At 37.9% G+C, this 27,849-nt stretch overlaps 1 protein-coding gene and 1 long non-coding RNA gene across 2 annotated transcripts in view; one reads left to right on the top strand and one right to left on the bottom strand.

Moving 5' to 3' along the window:
• LOC145671226 (cationic amino acid transporter 2-like) overlaps positions 1-27,849 on the bottom strand; it is a 1,570,353-nt gene that overhangs the window by 551,130 nt on the left and 991,374 nt on the right. Inside the window, exon 9 of the mRNA XM_081740116.1 lies at positions 21,399-21,538. Coding sequence (XP_081596242.1) covers positions 21,399-21,538 — 140 coding nt within the window. The remainder of the gene's footprint in view (positions 1-21,398; positions 21,539-27,849) is intronic.
• LOC145671229 (uncharacterized) overlaps positions 1-27,849 on the top strand; it is a 331,066-nt gene that overhangs the window by 206,162 nt on the left and 97,055 nt on the right. The window lies entirely within an intron of this gene.

The following is a 27,849-nucleotide window of genomic DNA, read 5'->3' on the forward strand; positions in this document are numbered from 1 at the left end:
TTCGGGTATCTGAAGTGCACAAAACTCGGGACATGGTGAACAAAACTCTACAGAAGGAATACTAACATTTGACATACTAAGACATTTGTTCGGCGTTATACGCATTGGGATTTTGGTATACGCACTACTTTCAAGTGCTTATATTTCTGGTATCGGAGATGCACAAAACTCGGGACATGGTGCACAAAACTCTACGGAAGGAGTTCTAATATTTGATATAGTAAATGGTTTGGTTGGCGCTGTACGCACTTGGGCTATTGGTATACGCACTAATTTCAAGTGGTTATATTTCGGGTATCTTACGTGCACAAAACTCGGAACATGGTGCACAAAACTCTACAGAATGAATACTAACATTTCACACACAAAGAGATGTGGTCAGCGCTGTACACACTTGTTCTATTTTTATACGCACTATTTTCAAGTGGTAAAATATCCGGTACTTGAGGTGCACAGTACTCGAGACATGGTGCACAGAACTCTAGAGAATTAGTACTAACATTTCACAAACAAAGAGATATGGTTGGCGCTGTACGCACTCGGGGTATATGCACTATTTTCAAGTGGTTACATTTCGGGTATCTGAGTTGCACAAAACTCGAGACATGATGCACAACACTACAGAAAGTGTACTAAAATATGACATATTCTGATATTTTTCGGTGTTATACGCACTTGGGCTATTGGTATTAACACTATTTTCAAGTGGTTATATTTCGGGTATCTGAATTGCACAGAACTCGGGAAATGGTGCAAATACTCTACATAAGGAGTACTAAAAAATATGACATAGTAAGAAATTTGGTCGGCGTCGTACGCAGTTGTTCAATTGGTATACGCACTATTTTCAAGTGGTTATATTTGGGGTATCTGAGGTGCACAAAACTCGGGTCATGGTGCACAAAACTCTACAGAATGAATACTAACATTTCACAAACAAAGAGATTTGGTTGGCGCTGTACGCACTCGGGCTATTGGTATACGCACTATTTTCAAGTGGTAACATTTCGGGTATCTGAGTTGCACAATGTGAGGTGCTGGTAGCCAGAGACGAAACTAAGCATACCAGAGAAACACCACCACAATAAAGATAATAAAAATAAGGTGGAGTGACTAGGGATATTCAAAATAATACCAAAATTTACATAAAATGCAAAAAGAATGCATCAGCATACATAATTCCCTGCTTGGAAATAAAGGTGATCTCCTGTGGAAGCCGCCACTGACACTCTTAATAGTCGGTAGAGCATATGTAAATGAATATAAATGAACAAAAGATCTCAGGGTATTCTTGAACTACAGTCATGGTCTGGAAGCTACTTATAGAGAGTTTTCAAAATAAACAAAAAGGTTAAAAAAATAAAAAATAAATCTAGTTTCAAAACAAACAGGTAGCAGCCTGTTAATTACTCTCTATACTCATGACTGTGTTCTGTTAGTTCTTTGGGCGTAATTCTCCCTGGGCCCCATTCAGGGAGATGGTCAGATGTACAAAGACAAGGAGAAATGTTTCCTTGACTCACCATCCTGAAAACAAAACATAGGAATTAGCATCAGGTACTCACCATGCAGGAAAATCAGACCTCTAGAAATACTTTGGATAGATGATGGTTTATTGTTGCCTTGGAAGACCATGGATGAAAATAGCCACACTTAACACTTCCATTTTAATATACACTTATATTGACTTTCTATTATTTATGGTGCACCACACACACACTCTTAATTGAAATTTCACACAATTTTTCCACTGCAAAATTTATAAAAATAAAAAAAATGATGATAATGATTTTTATACTGAAGATCTGTTTGATCTTTTAATTGATCTGATACACTACATTAATATGCGCTCCTCATTTATTTTAAGTTCACTGTCTCTGACTGTCTTTCAGAGAGGAGGATGATAATAGCACATAAAATAGCTATACACACTTTATACGTGAAAATAAAATAAAAAGAACATGATCAATATATATATTCGCTGCACTGTTCATTCGGAAAAGTTGACGCACAGTTCCTACTGGAAAATCACCAAGGTAGTGTCCAAATTCTCATTCCACTAAAATAAAGAAATGTTCCTGACGATTCTGATTCGCTGGATAGTCAAAACTACGCTGGAGCTGACATAAGGAATGTCAGTAATACAGGCAAATTAAGCTACTGCTTGTTTCCTTGTGCTAGAGTCCAAGGATGGCACTGCCGTAATAGCGTGACAGGCCAGAAATCTCTCTAATAGAGATTTGAATATAAAATTCCAATTCCATACTGGGAATTAGTGAAATGCACCACTGTCCTAGTAAGAAAGTTTATAGACGAATAACGGCTACTTGGTACTGCTGACCAAAATATAGCTACAAGGCTATAGTTAAGTTAATGATTGAAACTATCATGTTCAGACGTAGCCACTGATTATAACGTAGCTTTCAAATTTTTAAGGTTGACACTGTTCGAATGCACTTGAAGTAACTCACAATCAAATAGGTGGGTATTAGCACTGTTCACTAGAACAAATAAGTACCCGATACATGTCAGTACATGTATAATAAACACAGGAATCCAGGGGAGCGATTCTCTCACCTTCCTGGGTCACACTTCCCGGTACTTGAGAAGTATTGAAGACTTCACACACAATTGTTCGAAGTGTACTCTTCCAGATCTATCAAACAACTACCCCTGTTCAGCCACTGAACAAGGTTATTAAACTATGAAATTCCAAGAAAAGCGGGACTCGCTCTTCTCGGAATCTTCCCACAAAGGGTTTGATGCCGCAGGCAACATCTACTGGGTGGTCTCCTACAAACAGACCACAGAAACTTGCTTCTGACTGTATAGTTAGCCAGACACCTATGAGAGGTGCTGCCCTTAGCTTTGATGGCGGTCACTTTGAAATGCTTCTGACCAAAACAGAAGTCCATAGCATTTACACATAAACATTAGTTATTTTCACTAAAACCAATACTTTGCATTATAGAAACACATGATACTATATACAAAAATAAAGAAAAATATACACAGAATACATTGATAATATTATACAGAACTGTCATCTCTCGTGGTATTAGAAGGAAGTCTCTTTTCCTTTGGCTTCCCTTCAAACTGTCTGCTACCAAAACCCGTAGCCATGTTTGCAAGAGAGAGAGAGAAGAAACATCTTATGTTACTATTAATTTTGAAAAATACAAGAGCCAAATGTCTTGAACGAAGGGAAACACGTTGACAAAATAGTCATGAATTTAGAACGGTCTTTCCAAGAACTAGTGAGCGTAATACGTTAATATTAATATTTTACATATAAAATGAATCAAAATAAGATACAATTTTTCAAAGCTGCTGTGCATCCTGGGAAAATTTCTTAGGTCCGCTAGCTGACGGGGTAACGAACTTTGGTGAAGAGGGGTGGAATGACGCTTTGAGCTTGCTACTCGAGAAATTCTTTTAAAAGGCGAAGAAATCGCACCTTTACAAATTCAAAATCTATCATGTTGACGCTAAAACTTTTACAACTTTTTCAACAAAGCATGTTGAGCGTCAGTCAGCAATGTATCCAACACAGCATTGCTTTACAAGAGGAAGTGAACAGGATCCTTCCTATATGTAATGAGTCATATTCTCTTGCTCATTTAGTGATTTCTTCAAGTGTGAGTTGTCATGGACCTCACATGCAGTTCTCGATGCAGCCAAGAGTCGCCAAGAAAAAAATTCTCTGTCCACGTAGCTCTGTACCCAAAGTTCAAGTGTCTATGCATGAATCCATAGTATATTCTTTAATTTCTTCTTTAATTAAATGAATGTAGAATAGTTTAATAACTATCTCACTTCATTTCCATATGTAATATATACAATACAATGTCCCAGTAATGAGATGCACGCAATAAATAAAAGGTTCATTAGTCTATAAAGGAGGTAACTTACATAATTAAATACAATATACAAACATATTGTATTAATACTTCCGTATTACGCTCGGTGTTTACCCATTTATATTTATAAAAACAAGACAATATTTAATATGCACGCTAATTTAAAAGCAATTAGTTTTACCACAAATTAATATATTTAAATAATGATATGTAAATGTGCCCCTCATCTGCATTTTGATATGCAGATGAAGGAGAAGGAACTCGGCCTTCTACAATTCCCCCTATGATTCTAGGTGCTGTATTTACTAATACAGGACGTAGATCATAATGAGGGCACATTTTATGTTCCTGTAAACATAAGCAAAATATTACATAAGTCACACAATAACATACAAGGTAAATCACAAAGTAAAACACAATAAACATCAGTACAAGGAAAATAAACACAATAGCTAAATGCAGAAAATTCAGGAAGCCCTGCTTTACTTAACCTGAATACATAAGTTCCCCATAATACACACAATACACTAATACACTAAAATAAACACTATAACACTACACTATTTACACTAACATGTCAAATCCGGGTTTCGATGCTTCGTGTGTGAGTATCTATTTCGTCTCTATTGCACCAGTACCACCATTGTTTGCTTCTTCTCTAGCAACATATTTCTTGAGTAAGTAATCATTTCTGGTCATTTTGACCTCATCTGTCGCAGGATCCGCTAGCGTGTACATGTTTTTGCCCGTGGTAGCGACAATTTTCCATGGGCCAGAAAATAGGAGTAGCAGCTTCTTAGAAACACCTGCTAGAGCATCCGACTTTGGGAAAACTCTAGATAATACAAGGTCACCCACATTGTACTCTACTGTACGGTGTGACTTGTCGAAATTTCTCTTCCGTGCAGAAGCATTCTTTTTGTGATTTTTCTTAGCAATATCTATGTAGTACTGCACGTCATGGCGCTGATCCACTTCTGGGATTTCGAAGAGCCTGGCTATGTCTCTAGACATAGACTGTCCAAAATGGCATTCATAGGCTGACACGCCAGTGGTCTACAAACCGCGGAATTCAAACACTTCTCTATTTTCTCCAAGTGTTTGGGCCACAATCTTTGGTTGTTATGACACAATTTACGCAGTAAACGTACGGTTGCCTTTACTGCGACTTTTGCCATTTCTCCCTGGGGATAATATGGAGTAGAAGTTATGTGCCTAATACCAAGGTCTGGTAACTCATTTTTCCAGCGCTCAGACTGGAAAGGTGACCTTCTGTCTGTCAAGACGAGTTCCACACTAGGGTTTACTTTCAAATAGTCCTTCAGCTTTCTTACTGCGGTGGCAGTGTTTGCTTTTCTACATGCGTATAAACCTATAAGTTTTGAAAAAGCATCATAGAACACAACAATGTAATGGACTCCCCCAATTCCTTTGGTTATTGGTCCTAGCCAATCTGTACATACCAGATAGCCTGGCTTCTCTACGATGACGGGATTCAGTGGTCCCGGACGATAACAGTGGGGATGGTTGCTCTTTTGACATAATTCGCAGGAAGCACAATATCTCCTCACGCTTGCTCTCATCTTTGGCCATACGAAAAATTCAGTCAGAAGTGGAAGCAACTTACTGGCCGACATGTGCCCTCGATCTGAATGGTAATAATCGAGCAGTGGAGTTACTAACACTTCTGGGATGCATATGCGAACTCCTTCCCGGTCACGCTTACATAAGCGTCCGTTCAAAACTTCGAAACGGTGACAAGCACCATTCACTCTTGGTGAGTTCGTTTTCTCTTCTACTTCTCTCTTGATCTTTCCGTAGACAGTCAGAAGACTGCATCTCCGGTAGTATGGCTATCATCTTTCTCAACTCACAAGGAATTTCCGTCAGTATGGTCATCAGCGACTCCTGGAGGATAGGCTTCCGTGCAACACTGAGGTCTTCTTCTGTGTGAGGAGGGTACCGTGAGTGATAATCACTCAAATTTTCATTCGACTTTACAAACTCGAATTCGAAATTAAAATTGGACAGCAACATCGCCCACCGGGTGATGCGCTGGTTTGTAAGTCTACAATACAGGATAAATTTAAGAGCAACGTGGTCGCTGCGAAATTTGAATTTAGTTCCTACTAAATACTGCTTAAATTTCACAACCTCATCTATAAGTCCATAAAATTCCTTCTCAGTCACTGAGTAATTCTTCTGTGCTGCGTTGAACACACGTGATGTGAAAGCGATGACCCTAATGTCATCATTGTCATCACGTTGGTATAATAGAGCTGAACACGCAACGTCACACGCATCGGATTCTAGTATCAATTGCTTATCAGGCAGGACGGTCTTCAATACTACTTCTTCTTGGAAGATCTGTTTGATCTCCATCGCTGCCTGATGTTCGGGTTCCCACTTGAACCTCACATTTTTCTTCAGCAGATTGAACAACGGATAGAGAACTTCCGAGTATTTTCTGCTGAAGCATCGGTAATATTGGCAGTAGCCAATAAAGGAACGCAGTTCCTTCACGTTCCTGGGTGTTCTGAACTGTAACACCGACTTCACTTTCTCCGGATCTTTACCAATTCCGTGTTGAGAAAGTTCGAAAACAAGTATGTTTAATTTCTTTCTTGCAAAGTTACACTTCTTCAGCCTGAGAGTTAGGCCACCTGCAGTGAGTAAACCCAACACTCTGTCGAGGTGTACAAGATGTTCACTGAAGCTCCTGTCGGCTACTATCAGATCATCGACATACGCGCCGCAGTACTCTCGCGCTTCAGTTCCAATAAGCATATCTAGTGCTCGAACACATGAAGCAAGGCTCTGTTTTGTACCGAAAGGTAATTTCTGAAACACGTAGGAAATACCTTCATGTAAAAATCCTAAATACTTTTGATCACTTTCTTTGACCTTAATGTGAAGGAACATCTCAGTTGCATCCACGCAACTGAACCAAGAATTATCACAGATGTCTTGGAGAACAGACAAGGGAGGCATTGGTCGGTCAGATAAATCACCAGATATCTTAGCCAAAGCTCGGCCGTCGATACATACTCGTATACGTCCATCACTCTTTGCTGTCGCTACCAGTGGGTTGATATATGCAGTAGGCTGTTTTCTGATCACTCCTCACGCGAGCCATCTCGAAATTTCATTGGATACTAAATTTCTGTAACGTTTAGGGTAAGGATAAAGTTTGGTCTTGATTGGACGTTCGTCCGTTACTCCAATCTCATGCACGTAGTTAGCTATGCAACCTGGCTTGACATCAAAAAAATCTTGATGCTTGAGCAGCACAGCTTTCAAACTATCTCTCTGTGAGGCTGAGAGATCTGAGAAGTTCGATACAAACTCTTCTATGTCTGAATGGGAGGGGCGAGTCTTCACTTTCATCCACTCTTCTAGTGGGAATACGTGATTCGCCAATTCTTGGGAACTTGGGAATCTTCCATCATCCAAGTTTAGTGCACGAGTTGCCTGCTCTCTGGAGGACTCATCTTGTGCATGAACCCTTATGGCCTTCCGTCTTTCGTCTGACGGGGAAAAATTAAAATTAACATTCTCAATTTCATCCATTAAACTAAATGGTTTGCTGCACTCTCCATTCCACTCCAAACATCGAACTACTAGATCTTCAGTCTCACAATCTACAGATCTAAACGCTACTTCTACATCATGTGGATGTTTTACATGTAGAAGGCCGGTGTCATAGTCTAACACGGCACGAGATTCTGTAAAGAAGTTGGAACCTAGTATCAAAGACCTATTTAAGCCTGAAATAATAATACCCAAAGTATGGTATTCCTTCCCTTGTATCACAATGACTAACAGAGTTTGGCCTACTAGTGTCGCTGCTTTATTTCCAAAAGCCGACGTTACCCTTATATTCTTCGCACTCAAAAATGCGGGTGGGTATGGCTATTTGAGACGGTGTCCCAAAATTCCTTAGAGATCGCGGAGCAGGCAGCTCCGGTTTCCAAAAGACAATTTACTTCCTTGCCAAATAAACAAATATTAATTTCTGGTAGTGAAATGACGTTATTCGCTGGTAACGGTTCATTACTAGTGTCAAAGAGGTTCTTAAAAATGCCATTAGCTTCCTCATAAATTTCCCTGTCTATGTCGATGGGTTCTCCGTTCCTACTTAATAAAACTAATTTCTTTTCTAAATTGCCTTCATCAAAATGCTTCGTGTTCTTTATTTTTAAACAAAAATCACAATTTTCTTTTTCTTTTTCTTCTGAAGTATAAATTTCCTTCACTACAGTTTCGCAAGAATTCTCTATGTTTACATTATCAAAACTGGTTAATGAATTACGCACATACTTGGGATGCAATTGTGTCAACTCGGGTGAACAAGTTCTGTCCGTGCCCAACCTACCGTCGCCGCAAGTACGTGCGGACAATTCTCATTCCCTGGAAGAGGGAGATGAGGATTGGTTACTCCTGGTAACATTATTCTGCTGGTTCGGTGGAGGGGGCGCACGGTCATAATGTTCCAGTAACTGGATCTCTTCCTCCTCCCCTCTAAAGGAGTTCCGTCGCTGGCTATCCGTGTTGCGCGTTCCTCCCCTCCTACCGCGGGCTACACGATTGTTTTGGTGGGTGTGGGAGTTCCCACCACGTGACCATCCAGACGACCCACTTCCGTTGCTCTGATTACGGGCTGGCGAGCGCTGGTTGTTATGGTTCGGTCGTTGTCCTCGTCTTTGGTAAGGACGCTGGTTTTCTCGTGTTCTTTTTGCCTGTGTACGAGCCAGCTGCTTACCGCTATGGCCGGGGGGCTATTTTCTTCATTATCAATGCTCACCTGGAGCATGTTGACCCCCTTCCTTGGGTTCTGCTGATAGAACTGGTCTCGATTCGACATCGAAGACTGCAGTTCCTGTACTAAGTTAAGCAATTCTGCTATGGTTTTCGGGCGAGACGAGACAATAGCCCGAAATAACCAGTTGGGAAAGTGCCTCGGGAGTACTTTCAACAGAGTTGAGTCTGTCATCCGCGGTTCCAAAATACTATTTTTATGCAACAAATCCAGCAGGTATTCTGCTGGGGATTTGTGCACACGACTGTCAAAATGAGACGTGAATATGTTTGCCCTCAAGTTCGCCAGTCGTTCCTCGCTCAAATAACATTGCCTGAATTCTCTGATAAAATCCTCATATGAGTCGATCTTACTACGGTTCACTTGGAACCATTAGTATGATGTGTTCCTGAGAGCCCTAGGTATGACACTTAGCCGTAGTTCGTCTGGTACCCCTGTGACCTCAAAGTAGCGGTCAAGGTCCTGGACGAAGTTATAAGTCTCTGTCTCGGACTCGGTCCCCATGTAAACCGGCAAGGTTACATCTCGGTGAATGAGACCTAGCGCGGTGGCCAGATTCTGTCTCGTCTCATGAGTACATGAGCGAGACGTCGACGGTACAGGGTCTGTCTCGTGGGATTTAGCCAGGTTCCCAGGTTGAGAACCGTGCAATTCGCGATTCGAGGAGTTGTTTGGTGATGGAGGTCTTTCTTGCGTGGCAGAGACGGAGATGTTCGGGAGACGTCCCTCGATCACCTCGCTCGTCTCTTTCTGCACGGAGTTTTTCCATTCTTCCATTTTCTTCTCCAGTTGAGTGCAGACGTCTTGTACGGTATCATGCATCTGACGGATGCTACCGTTGCACTCGGAACGTATTTCCTCGAGTTGCGTCTCTTGCTCGATTTCCCCCCTAAGTCTGGCAAGTTGGGAAGCGAAGCTCACTTCCACTCTCCTGACCTGGTTATTGAGATTTTGGGTGGTCTGTTCAACCCGAGACGAGACACGCTGCAAGCTCTCATTAAGTTCGTTATAGTTCTTCTCCAACTTACTGGCCGTCTCTGCTACACGAGAATTTAGGTCTTCACGAGCGCCTTCGATCTCCCCCCTTAACTCTACTGTGGTGACCTCTAAACGCTCAGTTAACTCATGTTCACTGTGCTCAAATCTCGAACTCACAGTCTCCAACTGGAGTTCGAGACGATCATTACTAGACTCGATCGCCTGTTCGAGACGTTTACACATATCTTTTGTCTCTCTATGCACCTGCTCCAGGCCGGTCTCTATTCTCTGTTCAAGTCTCTGACAGCTGTTACCTAAATTACTATTACTTTCTTCTATTTTTCTCTCTAATTTCTCTAAACTTTGTGAACTTTCTTCTAACTTCCTGGTGTTTTCCTCTAGTTTCGATTCTAGTTTGCTCTCTAGACTACTCGAACTTTCCAAAATTTTCGACTCTAATCTTTGTTCTAAACTTTTGGTACTTTCCTCTAGCTTTCTCTGGCCCTGCAAAATTTCTCCTAAAATGGCCGCTAGGTTTAAACCACTAATACTGCTCGTTTCATCCAAGACTGGGCTTTCAACAATACTCGGAGTGACAGTCGGTTCGCTAATTCCTTCCCGAAAAGGCACTTCCGGTTCCCTACCGGTGGATGGCGGAACCGTTTCCACCACATCAGTGTTTTCTCCCACACTTCCGGTGCGCTCGTTAGCGCTCTGCGCTACCACTAAACTATCATCTGAGAGCTCATCTGCTCTCTGAGCGAAGTCTTCATTAAGAAACTGTTGTTCCATCTTTCCAAACTTACGAGCCTGTGTTCTAGTTAATACCATTAATGAGTACAAATTAAATACAAAGGTTTACTTCCCCCCTAAACTTCAATAAGCCTGAATTCTCTAAAACACAGTATATCACAACAACACAAAAATCATAGGCACAAAATAAAAATTCGAAACATTTATAAGAGACACCGCAGTTCTTGGAAATTTCTGAGAGGTTTGACAAAACAGAAATCGAAAATTTTTACATCCAAAAGTACACTGACCATGAGTATTTAAAAGAAATACTCTATCGCCCTTTACGCTGTTGGCGCCACAAATATTGTGAGGTGCTGGTAGCCAAAAACGAAACTAAGCATACCAGAGAAACACCACCACAATAAAGATGATAAAAATAAGGTGGAGTGACTAGGGATATTCAAAATAATACCAAAATTTACATAAAATGCAAAAAGAATGCATCAGCATACATAATTCCCTGCTTGGAGATAAAGGTGATCTCCTGTGGAAGCCGCCACTGACACTCTTAATAGTCGGTAGAGCATATGTAAATGAATATAAATGAACAAAAGATCTCAGGGTATTCTTGAACTACAGTCATGGTCTGGAAGCTACTTATAGAGAGTTTTCAAAATAAACAATAGGTTAAAAAAATAAAAATAAATCTAGTTTTAAAACAAACAGGTAGCAGCCAGTTAATTACTCTCTATACTCATGACTGTGTTCTGTTAGTTCTTTGGGCGTAATTCTCCCTGGGCCCCATTCAGGGAGATGGTCAGATGTACAAAGACAAGGAGAAATGTTTCCTTGACTCACCATCCTGAAAACAAAACATAGGAATTAGCATCAGGTACTCACCATGCAGGAAAATCAGACCTCTAGAAATACTTTGGATAGATGATGGTTTATTGTTGCCTTGGAAGACCATGGATGAAAATAGCCACACTTAACACTTCCATTTTAATATACACTTATATTGACTTTCTATTATTTATGGTGCACCACACACACACTCTTAATTGAAATTTCACACAATTTTTCCACTGCAAAATTTATAAAAATAAAAAAAATGATGATAATGATTTTTATACTGAAGATCTGTTTGATCTTTTAATTGATCTGATACACTACATTAATATGCGCTCCTCATTTATTTTAAGTTCACTGTCTCTGACTGTCTTTCAGAGAGGAGGATGATAATAGCACATAAAATAGCTATACACACTTTATACGTGAAAATAAAATAAAAAGAACATGATCAATATATATATTCGCTGCACTGTTCATTCGGAAAAGTTGACGCACAGTTCCTACTGGAAAATCACCAAGGTAGTGTCCAAATTCTCATTCCACTAAAATAAAGAAATGTTCCTGACGATTCTGATTCGCTGGATAGTCAAAACTACGCTGGAGCTGACATAAGGAATGTCAGTAATACAGGCAAATTAAGCTACTGCTTGTTTCCTTGTGCTAGAGTCCAAGGATGGCACTGCCGTAATAGCGTGACAGGCCAGAAATCTCTCTAATAGAGATTTGAATATAAAATTCCAATTCCATACTGGGAATTAGTGAAATGCACCACTGTGCTAGTAAGAAAGTTTATAGACGAATAACGGCTACTTGTTACTGCTTACCAAAATATAGCTACAAGGCTATAGTTAAGTTAATGATTGAAACTATCATGTTCAGGCGTAGCCACTGATTATAACGCAGCTTTCAAATTTTTAAGGTTGACACTGTTCGAATGCACTTGAAGTAACTCACAATCAAATAGGTGGGTACTAGCACTGTTCACTAGAACAAATAAGTACCCGATACATGTCGGTACATGTATAATAAACACAGGAATCCAGGGGAGCGATTCTCTCACCTTCCTGGGTCACACTTCCCGGTACTTGAGAAGTATTGAAGACTTCACACACAATTGTTCGAAGTGTACTCTTCCAGATCTATCAATCAACTACCCCTGTTCAGCCACTGAACAAGGTTATTAAACTATGAAATTCCAAGAAAAGCGGGACTCGCTCTTCTCGGAATCTTCCCACAAAGGGTTTGATGCCGCAGGCAACATCTACTGGGTCGTCTCCTACAAACAGACCACAGAAACTTGCTTCTGACTGCATAGTTAGCCAGACACCTATGAGAGGTGCTCCCCTCAGCTTTGATGGCGGTCACTTTGAAATGCTTCTGACCAAAACAGAAGTCCATAGCATTTACACATAAACATTAGTTATTTTCACTAAAACCAATACTTTGCATTATAGAAACACATGATACTATATACAAAAATAAAGAAAAATATACTCAGAATACATTGATAATATTATACAGAACTGTCATCTCTCGTTGTATTAGAAGGAAGTCTTTTCCTTTGGCTTCCCTTCAAACTGTCTGCTACCAAAACCCGTAGCCATGTTTGCAAGAGAGAGAGAGAAGAAACATCTTATGTTACTATTAATTTTGAAAAATACAAGAGCCAAATGTCTTGAACGAAGGGAAACACGTTGACAAAATAGTCATGAATTTAGAACGGTCTTTCCAAGAACTAGTGAGCGTAATACGTTAATATTAATATTTTACATATAAAATGAATCAAAATAAGATACAATTTTTCAAAGCTGCTGTGCATCCTGGGAAAATTTCTTAGGTCCGCTAGCTGACGGGGTAACGAACTTTGGTGAAGAGGGGTGGAATGACGCTTTGAGCTTGCTACTCGAGAAATTCTTTTAAAAGGCGAAGAAATCGCACCTTTACAAATTCAAAATCTATCATGTTGACGCTAAAATTTTTACAACTTTTTCAACAAAGCATGTTGAGCGTCAGTCAGCAATGTATCCAACACAGCATTGCTTTACAAGAGGAAGTGAACAGGATCCTTCCTATATGTAATGAGTCATATTCTCTTGCTCATTTAGTGATTTCTTCAAGTGTGAGTTGTCATGGACCTCACATGCAGTTCTCGATGCAGCCAAGAGTCGCCAAGAAAAAAATTCTCTGTCCACGTAGCTCTGTACCCAAAGTTCAAGTGTCTATGCATGAATCCATAGTATATTCTTTAATTTCTTCTTTAATTAAATGAATGTAGAATAGTTTAATAACTATCTCACTTCATTTCCATATGTAATATATACAATACAATGTCCCAGTAATGAGATGCACGCAATAAATAAAAGGTTCATTAGCCTATAAAGGAGGTAACTTACATAATTAAATACAATATACAACAATATTGTATTAATACTTCCGTATTACGCTCGGTGTTTACCCATTTATATTTATAATAACAAGACAATATTTAATATGCACGCTAATTTAAAAGCAATTAGTTTTACCACAAATTAATATATTTAAATAATGATATGTAAATGTGCCCCTCATCTGCATTTTGATATGCAGATGAAGGAGAAGGAACTCGGCCTTCTACAACAAAACTTGAGACATGATGCACAACACTCTACAGAAAGCGTACTAAAATATGACATATTAAGATATTTTTCGGTGTTATACGCACTTGGACTATTGGTATTCGCACTTTTTTCAAGTGGTTATATTTGGGGTATCTGAGGTGCACAAAACTCGGGACATGGTGCACAAAACTCTACAGAATGAATACTAACATTTCACACACAAAGAGATTTGGTCGGTGCTGTACGCTCATGAGATATTGATATACACACTATTTTCAACTGGTTATATTCCGGGGATATTAGGTTCACAAAAGTCGGGAAATTTTGCACAAAACTCTACACAAGGAGTACTGACATCTGACATAGTAAAAGATTTCGTTGGCGCTGTACACACTTGTTCTATTTGTATACGCACTATTTCCAAGTGGTTTTATTCCGGGTGTCTGAGGTGCACAAAACTCGGGACATGGTGCACAAAACTCTACAGAAGGAGTACTAACATTTGACGTAGTAAGAGATCCGGACGGCATTATAGCACTTATGATATTGGTATACGTACAATTTTCATGTGGTTACATTTCGGGTATCTGAGTTGCACAAAACTTGGGACATAATGCACAAGACTCTATAGAAGAAGTAATAATGTTTGACGTAGTAGAGATTTGGACTGGGTTGTACGCACTATTTGTTTTGGTATACGCAGTATTTTCAGGAGGCTATAACTGTGTTATTTGAGATGCACAAAACTCGGGAAGTGGTGCACAAAATTGCACAAAATAATTGCTAACGATTGATGTAACTTTTGCCGGAATCGGCGGTTTCCGAATTCCACAGCTTGCATACGCATGATCGTCGAAGAGCTATATCTATATTATTTGAGGTGCACAAAACTCTTGAAGTGGTGCACAAAATTGCACAAAATAAATGCTAACGATTGAGGTAACTTTTGCCGGACTCGGTGTTATCCGAAGTACACACCTGGCATACGCACTATTTTTAAGGGTCTATATCTGTGTTATTTGAGGTGCACAAAACTCGGGATGTGGTGCACAAAATTGCACAAAATAAATGCTAACGATTGATGTAACTTTTGCCGAAATCGGTGTTATGCGAACTCCAGTTTCTGGCATACTCCATAATTTAAAGTTGCTATATCTTTGTTAACTGAGTTGCACAAAACTCGGGAAGTGATGTACAAAACTGCACAAAACACGGTCTATTAATTTATATATGTTTTTCTGATTTTCCGGTTGGACGAACTCAGGCCTGGCATACCGTTGAAAAATTTAAATATGATAAATTTTGCATTTCTTAATGTTCACAAAACTCGAGATATGGTGCACAAAACTGCACAAAATGTGCACAAAATTTTGGTATAAGTTTTGTTTGGGTTTCTGACGAACTCCAAGTTAACGGACTTAAATATATTGATAAACGTACTACATCTGTAGCTTATCAATTGGCCTTTTTTACGTTTAGTCGAATAATAAAAATTTTGTTAAAAATTATTGTTAATAAATTCTCCATTTTAAATGACAATAAGAGAGAGCTTTAAATGTTTTGCCAGTTGGCCTTGAGTTCCCTATCGCTGGAAGTTTTCATACTTCCCGCTGCATGGCGCTAGTTGTGCCTGTGTGCTCCTATCAAGGATGTTATAAAATAGAGGATCTGCCCTTACAACAAAATCTTGAAGCCATACGTCACAGTTTCGCCACCCCTACTCTGCCCACTATGCCCAATAAGATCGCAATGTTTTGAGCCAACAATCATAACGGAAACGAAAGTAGCCAATCAGACGATGGCGGAAACGAGAGTAGCCAATTAGACGTGCCTATGCTCGGTTGTTTTTTGGCTTCATTGAATTAGTAGGATGAAGATACCTATGGGCAGAGCCTCTATTTTATAACATCGTTGGCCCCTATGGAGTGTGCAGCTAGCGAGTTGTATTCTTCCAGGTAAATGCAATGCTTGTAGTTCGTTAAGAATTTGCTGCGACTTGATAATATGGAAGTATGAAATGAAATTGCGTTAATTTATTAAAAAATGGAGTGAGATTTAGTTTCAGTATGGGTTAAAGGAGATTTTGGCAAAATCTAACCATAAACAAAACACGAGAATCAGGCTCACACACAAGCATTTGCTTATGTGAGCCATTTTCTATCTTTTTTATTCTTTGCATAAAAAATAAAAAAATTTGCAATATAGAAATAAGTGCATTGAATTAAGTTACCCGACACTGGGAGATAGACATGACTTTTGGAAGTCCGAAGTCCTGTCATCTCTGAATACCGGGTACGTTAAACTCTACCAATAAAGGGAAGCTAGGAAGTCCAATTTCCTTTAGAGAAGTAACAGCACTTATAAGTAGAAAATTTACTTATTAATTTCTGCAGCAGTTATTTTTCTTATTCTTTTATTTTATTTTATTAATATTTTGTATATTATTATTTTCTAATTTGTTTATGTATTTTTATGTATATTCTTTAATATATTGGATACATCCAATATATTAATTTTCTTCTTTAAATAAAATAAAATAAAAATATTAAATATATATATAGGAAGTTCGTATTCTTTTTAAAACAAGTTTGAGACAGAAAAGTGAAAAAAGAAAATGAGTGGTTCGTGTGGTAGATTTAAGTTGTTTTAGAATACTAGTATACTCATGTTTCCTATTTCATATTATCTAGTCCTGACAAGAAAAGAAATGTAACCAGAATTAATTTTGAATTAGCTTCTTATGTCTTTCAAATTTAACTGCTATTTAGTGCTGGAGTTGCTGCTTGCTAACCCTTTTGACATAAATAAAAAAAAAAATCATCTACTATTTAAATTAAATGAAGCAAACCGCAGAAATAAATAAGGATGGAAATTAGTTGCTTTAAATATATTATTTTGTGGGTTTAAGAACCTATACCCTTATTGTTCTTTAGTTTGGGGATTTTATACTCTTTCGTTCTGTCAAACAAAACCTTGAAAAAAAAAAAAAAAAGAGCTAAAAGCTACTTGTTACCTATTATTGAGATCTATTCAACAGACTTAAGTGAAGTCGAATGCTATTTCAATTTCATATATGTTTCTTGTTATTGAATTTCTTCATATTATAATAAAGTTTGTTATCTGTTTTGAGAAAATAGGTTTTGTTGTAATTTGGTATTACCTGACCAGCGAACGAACGCGGGCGGCCGGTTTTGGAACTAAAATGCAAGCAGCAGTGTTTCTAACCGGATTACTTGTAATCAATTTATCACAGTTCTTTTTGTCCTGTTCGTAATAAACCACTTCACGTATATGTTCAAGTCAGGGGCAGATCCAGGGAGAGGGGCGATCGGGGCGATTCCCCCCCCCCCCAGAATAGGATATTACAATACATAAGAATTTTCACCTTCGTATTGTAAATGTAAAATAAAACCTAAAATAGGTTCGCCTTACTTTTTTTTTTTGTTTTACGTTGCAGAAGTCAAATAAAGCCATAAATTGCAAGAAATTACTTACATCGGCGCTCTTGCTCAAAAAATGTCCACCGTCGAAATCGCTGGTGGCCATTTCTGTTCCAGAAATTGCAGACAATAGCTACTTCTTTTCTAAAGTTGTTATACTTTTTTCTTTTTTTTTTTTTTTGCATCACACTCTTACCTTGATTTGACTTCGAACGACCGCCCCCCAAACATTCAGCCTGGATCCGCCGCTGGCTCAAGCTCAGACAAACCGTTTTAAAAGTTATTGAAGTTATTTGCAGAACATCTTAAGTAACAAGCAAAAAACCAACTACAAGAAAAATACAGCCTCCATATTAACTTGCGAATAAACTAGCGAGCAGCGTTTTAGCTACAGGCTGCTCCTGTTTTATATGAAACATCGAATAAAACGTATTCAATTTTTATACAATCTGCTTAATACACGGTAGAGGCCCACTGAATTGTCAATTGTGCTATGTTGTTCTTAAATTGGTAATTTCCATTCATATATTACTATTCACAATACATCTGTATTACTGCAGGAATGGTTCACTACAATCACATAACTTACGGCGTTCTTTATTACGCGGAAAGAGATTAGGCTATGCATAACATCCAAACTGCAACTTTTAAAAAACGTTGGATACACTGCAGAGTGAAACTTTCCGCTCCCCTGTCCCCCCGTGCTTGCCAAGAAACTGATAGAAACACAACAGCAGCGCCCTCCTCCCCAAACCGCACTGCTATCCTGGTCAGGTAATACTATAACTGGTAACCTATTATACCGCTTACAAACATCCAAGCTCACTCGACGTGTTTCCGTTAATTTTCCGTGCTGGTTGTTTTGCCTATAATAGTTTTGGATTTTTTTTTTTTTTTTAACTCTGAATACTTACAGATGCAGAGCAGCGAGTACTGAGAATTTTCTGGAGGCATATAATTATACATGTGTTTATTACGCAACAACTTTTTAAAATTTTCTTGAATGATATCTCACACTAAATTTTTAATTTTAAAATTTCAGCATCCATTGTTTGTCTAAACGCCATTTCAGCACACTGGTTATCAGGGACCTACGCAGGAATTTATTTCGGGGGATACACAGCTTTTCAAGGGGGATTCAAATTTAATATGGGGCAAATTATATTAAAAGTTTCAGATGGTTTGCAGGGTTGGGAAAAGGAAGTGTCAAAATCTCCAAATAAACTTCAATTAGAAAATTGGTAACTCTGGCATGTTTTACACACACAAAAAAAAAAAAAAAAGGAGAACCTGATGAAGTAAAAATAACTTCTTCATTTACCTGGACCATCTCCATCATTCTCATATCCAAGAAATGCCGATGCTACTGAACAAATGTGACTTTTTCAAACTTCAAATGATAAACATATTCTACTACTTATTGAAAAGTTTTACTATGGACTCATCTATACTCTCTCTTCAGGTTAGTGTTCATTTTTATTTTCACGGAAGTGTGAAACTTAGCATTCTTGTGTTATTACCCTACGTCCACAGTATTCTTGTAAAATCAAGTGGTACTTTTGAGTTATTTCAACAATGAACCCATTATCATCCCAAATTCATATTTTGCCAGGTGCTTTACAACAATATTATCTATTCATTGAATTAATTTCAAAATTTTAAAATATGTACTTTTTTTAAAAAAAAAATATTGGAAGTAAAATTTTTCTTTTGATTTTGAATTTAAAAAGTTCTGTATTAGCCTATGTGATGTATATCACAGAAAAGGGAATAAAAAATGCTGTAAAATGGCACCTCAATCATCTCTCTAGCTCAATCACAAGAGCTGCAATTCCAATTTCAAAACTCATTGAACATGCTGTTTTGGGAATATTTTAAAACTTTACATAGCCCTTTCTTCAAACCCGTTTGATATATAAAGTTGAAATTTGGTATTTTTCTTAGTCCATCTATATGCCAAATTTCTTTAAAATCTGAGATAGTGCGGTTAAGTCACTGTGTTGAATGGATATGGAATGACCCAATTGCGTCAATCCTGTTCATTGGAAAGTCGTGGTTTATAGTTCATTCTCTTCAGCATGAAACAAGCTTTCAAAAGGTTCTATGTATTGGGGTCCATAATGTACTAGAACAGGGAAAATTGCGAGATGTGTGTTGAAGATTCCCTCCAGAAATCCCTTCCATCAACTTTGGACCCCTCTGAAGTGGCCCGGGGTAAAAGCGCTCATTCCAAATGTATCTTGAAAAATACTATAGAGTATAAGAAATTACTGTTCCAAGTTTTGCATTGATAGACATAATAGGTATGAGGTGAAAGCGTGTATTGGTATACAAGTTTTTCCCCATATCTATTCCGTCTATCAATATAAAACTTGGTACAGTCATTTCTTATTCCCTATAGTATTTTTCGAGATATATTTGGATTGAATGTTTTTAACCGGGGCTACTTCAGAGGGGTCGAAAGTTGATGGGAGGAGTTTCTGAAGGGAATTTTCCCCACATTCTCCCAATTTTCCCTGTTCAAGTACATTATGGACCCCAATACATAGTACCTCTGGAAAGTTTGTTTCATGCTGAAAACAATGAACTATAAACCATGACTTTCCAATGAACAGTGTTGACGCAATAGCTATTTCACTACGAGTCTACGATTTTCTTTATACTAACAGGGTTAATGGGACCCAGGGTCTTACTTCGTTGTCCATGGCACCTAATTTTTTGTGCATAAACATATCTTTGTTATGTTTATCAAATAGACTAGGTTTGATTCCCATATCCTTGTGAGAACATGATAGTTAACGTTTACGAATAATGTACTTTCGCTCAGAATTGCACACGGAGAAAAATGCATAATCCAGTCGGCATGTAAATGCTGTTTTTACCAGGTTACGCGCGTCACCACATTAAGTAATGTTGTTTCATCAGTAGTACGATCTACACCACCGTCCAGCGAAAATTTTGTATTGTGGGACCACCATTTCAAATCTAGAATTAACGCCATACCCATTCCGACGGTGGTAACTTAGGTATATAATGTTGTTACTACCTTCCTACGAGTTTCCCCTCTTGGTTCTTTCTAAATCTGTGACTCCCTACATCACGAGAGTAATAGTTTTTAACGCGAAATCAATCATGTGAATAAAATTACCCAATCACAGCGAGTCTAGTTCGACGCCGAATTCCAGACTTGGCATGGTGTTCCCACCTGCTGTACTTTTATACATGAAATTACATTACTTAAGGAGCGCACCCGCGTAAATACGATGTATCCACACGGAAATCCTAGTCCTTTTTTTCTCAGTGCACGACTAAAATAGTAAGAGAAAGTTGAGTTTTCATAATTAGAGTATATTTTAGGTAGTTATTTGGTAGCAACTGAATATAGGAAATATACAATTTTAAGCAAATTTATGATGTGATATATTTTTACTGAACTGTTAATGGCAGTCTCGGTGTTAGGAGAACTAAATAACTTGAAGAGCTTATAATGAGTGCGGGGAAAGTGGGATTCAGAATTATATATATATATATATAATAAACACTATAACAAGGTCTTCCAATTTTCAGAACTAAGGGGCCATGACTCCTCCTACGAAAATGTCCTAGTTACGCCAGTGGTTTCCATGTTCGGTGTTCAGTTCCCTTTATATTCCTAGGTGGAAGAAAGTTGGCCCATATTCTGTCTTTTGATTCTAATTTAATTATTTTACGCTGTTATTGAACATAGACAATAAAAGTATGTGTCTTAGTACTTTTTCCTTCTATTCTAACCTTCAGATATTTATAATACAGGGTAGCCCAAAAATAGTGTACAAACACACAGAAACTACTGGTGATTCTCGGGAATAAAATGTCGATTAGAGATCTGAAGAGTACGGTAACGAGGCACGTACCACGTTAAGTGGTCTCATCGAAAGTTCGATGATCACCATGAAACTAGAATATATGAAATGCCTTCTCCACACTCAGAGATAGAAGCACAAACAAGATTTAAAACTGCCAGTTCAATTAAGGAGGATTGAGATGACGTAAGATAGATACATAGACAGCTCTAATGGTACTATAGAGACAAATTCATCTGCATGACACTTTGTTGTATTGATAGAAGCTTACTTACCAGTTAATATTCCTAAAGTTATTGTTGCCACGACTGGCGTTTGAGTTTTGGGATGAACTTTAGCTAGAAATTGAAATATAATGCCATCCAATGCCATTGAATAGGCAATCCTTGGTAACGAATACATCCCACCATAGCAGCTACAAATAAGATTAGAAGAAATCCGTCATTATAAGATGATGTTAAGATAAATTGTAATAAATAATATTATTAATAATAATAATAACAATAACAATAACAACAACAATAATAATAATAATAATAATAATAATAATAATAATAATAATAATAATAATAATAATAATTTGTTTATACTGCTTCAGCCACCTCTGGAGAGTCATTTTACACTGACATTAACAGTGAAAGGAAGAAATTTTAGGAAGAAGTTGGCTGTTTTGCATATTAAGGTACACTTCTGGTCACAAAAACCGAAACTGTTTTCCAGAGACTTTATCCGAAGTCCAAAACAAGACCCTAGACCCTTACGAATTCCCTTAGGTCTGACCCATTTTTCCTGCATTTGTATTCAGATGGGGTTGGAAATTGTGCGATTATACTTTTGTATGTGCAGTCTGCAGCAAAAACCCGCAACATGAGCATGTAAGTTTATTGTGAAACTACGCTCAACGGCCCAGGGAATCAACATAACGTCTATGTGGCACGAAACACGCTAGGAGAAACCTCGGTGTCTACCCCTGCAGACTTATTTTGGAGGAAAAGACTTCGTCGTTTCAAATTAAACTTACATGCTCATGTTGCAGGCTTTTGCTGCGGACTGTACAATAAACTTTGGTTATTTGGAAAATTTGGGGCTATTTGGAAAACTGATATTTTTTGTTACATGGCATAATTATGAGAGAACTATGACAGATATGTCAGTTTGTTCTAGACCAATAAACAGTGTTGAATTCAGACATTTTCACCCGGGGGAATGTGAACTCCTCGGGGGGGGGAGAGTTGTTTTTCTGTATTTTTGCAAGAAAGCAGCATATTTAACAATTCCATTCACATGCACATCTTACCTAATATTGACAAGGTACATTCGCGAAGTGTCCCCTCGGGATTCGTCTAAAATTGATTTAAATGCAAAGTTTTCCGCGGCCCAAAGTGTATTGTACTAATTTTAGCGGCCCATACGGGTAATTTGCATATTTATGGACCTTCATATATCCGGAATTCATACACTACTATCACGCTTGGTCACAAAATTGCTTTTAGTTTCTTTAGATGTAACTGAATATCAATGTGGGCATATGCAAAACAAATTGGATCAAGTACTGCTTCTTTGAGAGGTTTTATCCACACCGGCTGACATCTTGGATCCACCATATTGGATTCAACTTTCGGTTTTTGGGAGTAGGTGCATGTGATACAGCAAATTCATACAAAATTTTCTCGGAAATTCATTAGTGTAGTGAGATTTACGGTAGCTTGTACTACTTGCAAGATATTGCGTGTTAAATGTGAGGCACTTCACAAATTCAACCACTAAAAAGTTGTGCAGGGCCTCGTACGAATATGTGATCTTTTACGTGATTCATTGTTGACGAAATGTCTTCTGAACGTACATACATACAGACACACAGACGTAAATAGGATATGGTAGATCTTCACCAAAATCTGGTCGTATCTAGATTTACATTAGGCATTACCGGTATGTTCGTAATACAATACTTCCTTGTTCGTAGAATAATATGGAAGTAATAACAATGACTCACAGAAATGTTGTAAGATTATGACACCAATGTTGTAGAGAGTTTGTTTATACCTACAGTATTTTCAGTTAGAAATTGTTTTGATTTGTCAACATCAAAAACGTAAGCGTAACTCATATTACTCTGTAATGTCTATTCGCGAAGTGCCTAGAGGGATTTAACATGTAATATCTCGCAAATGGTACAAGCTACCGTAAAACTCACTACAGCAATGAATTTCCGAGAAAATTTTATATGAATTTGATGTATCACATGCACCTATTCCCATTTGAAAAACCGAAAGTTGAACTCAATATTGCGGATTCAAGATGGCGGCCGGTGTAGATAACACGTGCCAGAGAAGCAGTACTTGATTCTATTTGTTTTCCATATGCCCACATTCATGTTCAGTTACATCTAAAGAAACTAAAAGCAATTTTGTGACCGAGCGTTATAGTAGTGTGTGATTGAATTCCGGGTATATGAAGGCTCATATATATGCAAATTACTCATATGGGCTGCTAAAATTAGTACAATACACATTAGGCCATGGAGAACTTTGCATTTAAATCAGTTTTACATGAATCCCGAGGGGACACTTTGCGAATGTACCTTGTGAGACTAATTGCTGATAAATATTCTACGTGTGATTATAATTAAAAAAAAAAAAAAAAACAATCCTTTAATTTTAAAAAACATTAAATAAAGACTGGCAAAAATATTTTAGACTAAACTTAACTGCTATTTACAGTAGCTATTTTTGTTATTATTTCCTATGTTCAGTAGTTACTGTTTGTTACTAGTGTAGAAGTTCTTAAAAAGATTTAAATTATATTTTTTGTCCTAAAACAAACATACATAGGAATATCTTAACAAAAAGTTATCATTCATTCTCACACTTCTGATTCTAAATCAAGCATATTAGCCTTGGTTTCTTCACTCTATACACATCAATAGTTTAGTTTACGAAATCTTCAGTAGGATTAGTGAAGTGTCGTGGAAAATCAGCGCTTGGCGCGAGTGTATACGAAGGCATATATATGAGTGAGGTCAACGGACCAGCCGCGAAAGGTAAGAAAATTTTAAAAAGTAAACCCTGCTTTTCCTTGATTTTGAGCACTTTTCATTACTTTTTTCCTTTCATTTTATATGTGTGCACATGCCCACATCGCACTTACTTCGGCGCCCGGGGCCGTCGCCCCGCTTGTCTCTCCCACATGGCACGGCATTGAGCAGGATCTTCATCACCTTCAATAGCAATTTTTCACTTATATACTAGAAAGGATAACTGTTCCTCCCTGATCTCTCTAAACGACGCCCTCTGAATCTCACCCTTTAACTGACTTATTTTTAATTAAAGAAAAGTGTGTTTACTTTAACAATCGTAAAACATATTACGTCTGTTACTTCCCATGCGAGAAATGGGATTTAGGCGCTCTATTTCAGATAATGCAAGAACTGTACATTTTCAAGAACTGAAGTCTGCTGACATCAGAAATCATATAGAATGATCGAAAGATCTTCTCTATCTTTCCTTTCCTATCTCAATTTGTGCTAGTGCTACCTACTAATATATAATATAGGGCGAGAGTATAGTACCTACTAAAATACAAACCTTTCTTCAACAGTTAAGAATTTCATGTTCTGCCAAACTCGGTCATAGCGTTAAGAAATACAAGTTTTATTCACTATTTGGTATCCTATTTAATATCTTAGATGTTACATGTTTAATATTTATATAGAATGGGTCTGCGTCATTTATATGTATATTGAGAGATCGGATTTCGTCTGCACGTGCACGAAAAGAAAAGCAAATAATTGGGTGAATTAATTTCTACATTTTGTGACTGAATTTTTTTGAGTTTCTCCGGGGGGGAATGAATTTTCTTCGGGGGGGAGATTCCCCCCCGGGCTACCCCCTGAATTCATCCCTGCCAATGAATAGCAGGCACCTAAAAGAGGCGATATGGATGGTCATAAGTACTGTGTCTTATTTATAAACTGGAATAAAAATTTTCAGAGCAAATGGTATTTTTTTTTTGTTTTTTTTTCAATTTTCTGTAAATTGTCCCTGTTTCCGTAATGAAAAGTGATTTTTTCATCGTTGCGATAAATATCATTGATTTCAGAAGTTTCCTAATGAGACAAATTAGGTTTGACAATCTGGGGCCATTTTTTATTTCCTTTCTTTTTTCTACTAAAATTGATGATATTGATCAGGGGATAGATAATGATGACGTTATTGACGTTTTGTTTGAACTTACCTACAACCACAGGGAACAAGTTGTTTTTCCATTATGACTTTGCAGCAAAGAATTTCAATATGTGAATCTCTACCAGTAAGGCAAAGCTTGCATTTATTTTTTGTCCTTATAGTACTGTGTTCCATTATTAATATAAGTGTACCATATGGTACTTTTACAAAGAGTTAACGTAAATTTATACTTGTAAAAATGGTATCAGGTAATTTTGAAAAACCAATGTAAGTCAATTCCTAATCTGATACATACATAAAGTTCATAAAATTATCTAGAACATGTTTCAGTGTCTTAAAGAAGCCTCAAGAGTTTATGCATTCATTAGCATTTATCAAAATTCCTATGCATATTGCGATTTAAAAAAAAATGGTTCTGTAGGCCTTCAGAAAGGCAAGCTTACCACTGTAGTTAGTTTAGATTGGTTCAACAATTTATTGTGTTTAATTAAAAGGTTGTGCAAACAAATGTAAACCTTTTTTTTTTTTTTAATTTAAAACAGCCTAGGAACACATTATTATGAAACAAACATAGGCATGTTGCATATCAATCTTCTCAGGAAAGTGTGATCTTGCAAGTGGTTCCTTCCAAATAACCCCATATTTTACACAGCTCTTACTACTATGAAAAACCATATATTTTCCAAGTAGCTCCGCTTTTGGGGCTAGTTGGAAACAGCACATTCTGGCTGCTGGGAGTCGTCCGTCTCAGTAAAATTTTGTTATGACTGGAGGGAAAGGTAACATGAACTAAGCTCGAGAAACATTACAAGGAGAGGAAAAATTAATTGCAATAAATAACAAGGGGTAGTATGAAAAGGAAATATACTTTCGAAGTAACCCCAGTTTATAGTATACCGTAATTTTGCTTCCGATACGATGTACGATCAAAACGTAGCTACCGTTCAGGGGATTACTGTAATTTTCAAACTGGAAATTTTATACTTGATTTGTATTTTGAATCTAGAACGATCAGAAAAATAGGACATGGAAGTAGCATCATAACTACACTGATATTTCAACGACTATCCATCTACAGTGTGTACCCTCAGGATGCGAAAAGTAGTGTCTCACCTTTTGAGTGCTCAGTACATTTTTATTAAAAACAAGAATGACATGGAACAAAATTGTAGGTACAGAGGAATGATGTAAAAATCAAGTGGTTTACAGTATCTAATCGCTATTCTCCACTTTGATTTCCACCTGGCGCGGCGGTCATTAACATCGATGTACGCCTGCATCCGAAGATGCATATTTTTGCAAGTATCTGGGCACATCTGAACGGGAATGTTGTTGAATTTCTCGGTGATTTGCGCTACCAATTCCGCAACATTGTTTATGGGTTTTGTATATACCTTGTACTTCAAATGTCCCCATAGGAAGAAGTTTGGAGGGGTGAGGTCTGGTGACCATGGCAGCCATTCCGCTGTTCCCCGACTACCAATCCGTCGCTGGGGGAAAGTGTTGTTCAAAAAGTCACGGACAATCCGGGCAAAATGTTGTGGAGCACTGTCTTGCTACCACCACAATATGTCAAAATCTTTCCTCTCCTGCAACAGACTCCTTTAGTAAGTTCAAGTGCGTCCCCCTAGCTACCGAAGCATCAAGGAAAAACGGTCCCAGCACGCCGTCAAACGTTACCCCATCCCAAACCATCACTCTCCCTAGTAGCAAGGTTGGTTGGCCCAAGGTTGGGATTAGGTGGGATTTGGTTAAAACGGTGGGTGATGGTCGGTGCGAGCCCATAGCGAAAAAACGTATGTTGGTTCAACGTTGGTTAAACGTATGGTTGGCCAGCCAACCATTCTCCCGACTTTCACGCAACGATACTAGAATTTATTGTTTTTGCAACCAAGAAATACGTTACTTTAGCGTTGGCTAAATGTCGGGAACCGCTCTACGAAAAGTACTTTTCCCTCCAGTGGGTCACTTTGTTTTATCGTTGGCTAATGGTCATAACTCCATCATACTTGATGCTAGTAGAGCGCGTTACTGCTCATGCGCAATTGTTCACGCAGGTAGAGTCTCCTACACTGAGAAAAAGTATTTGGCGTACGTAAAATCGTATATTATATTTGTAAATTCTATAGTTTTTGGACTTAACTTACAGCAAACGCATAACTGAAAACGCATGTTCTATAATACTTTCTGTATAAGTGTTCATCTGTACGTACTTTCTGTATGGAACAATATAGGCGGTCAGAATCTCACATACAAATGGACGTACGTAACATATAGCTGACGAAAGTAACATACATATATGTATGTAATATAAGGAAGACTGTTAGATATCAGACCTCCTGAAATGGCATGACGTAACATTTAACAAGGGAAGAGAGGAAGATCATATATCGAAGTGGAAGATGGTTTATACACTAATTGAAACCACTAATGACGCCTATTACGAAACTGTAATTTTTTTTTTCGAATGCACATACTGTGCGAGTTATATGAATATATCGGGTGTCCAGAAAGTCCGTTTCCACCCCTAGAAATCGCAAAC

The sequence above is a fragment of the Thermobia domestica genome, chromosome 15 (assembly GCF_964235325.1).
Source record: "Thermobia domestica chromosome 15, izTheDome1.hap1.1, whole genome shotgun sequence".
Taxonomy (NCBI): Eukaryota; Metazoa; Arthropoda; class Insecta; order Zygentoma; family Lepismatidae; genus Thermobia; species Thermobia domestica.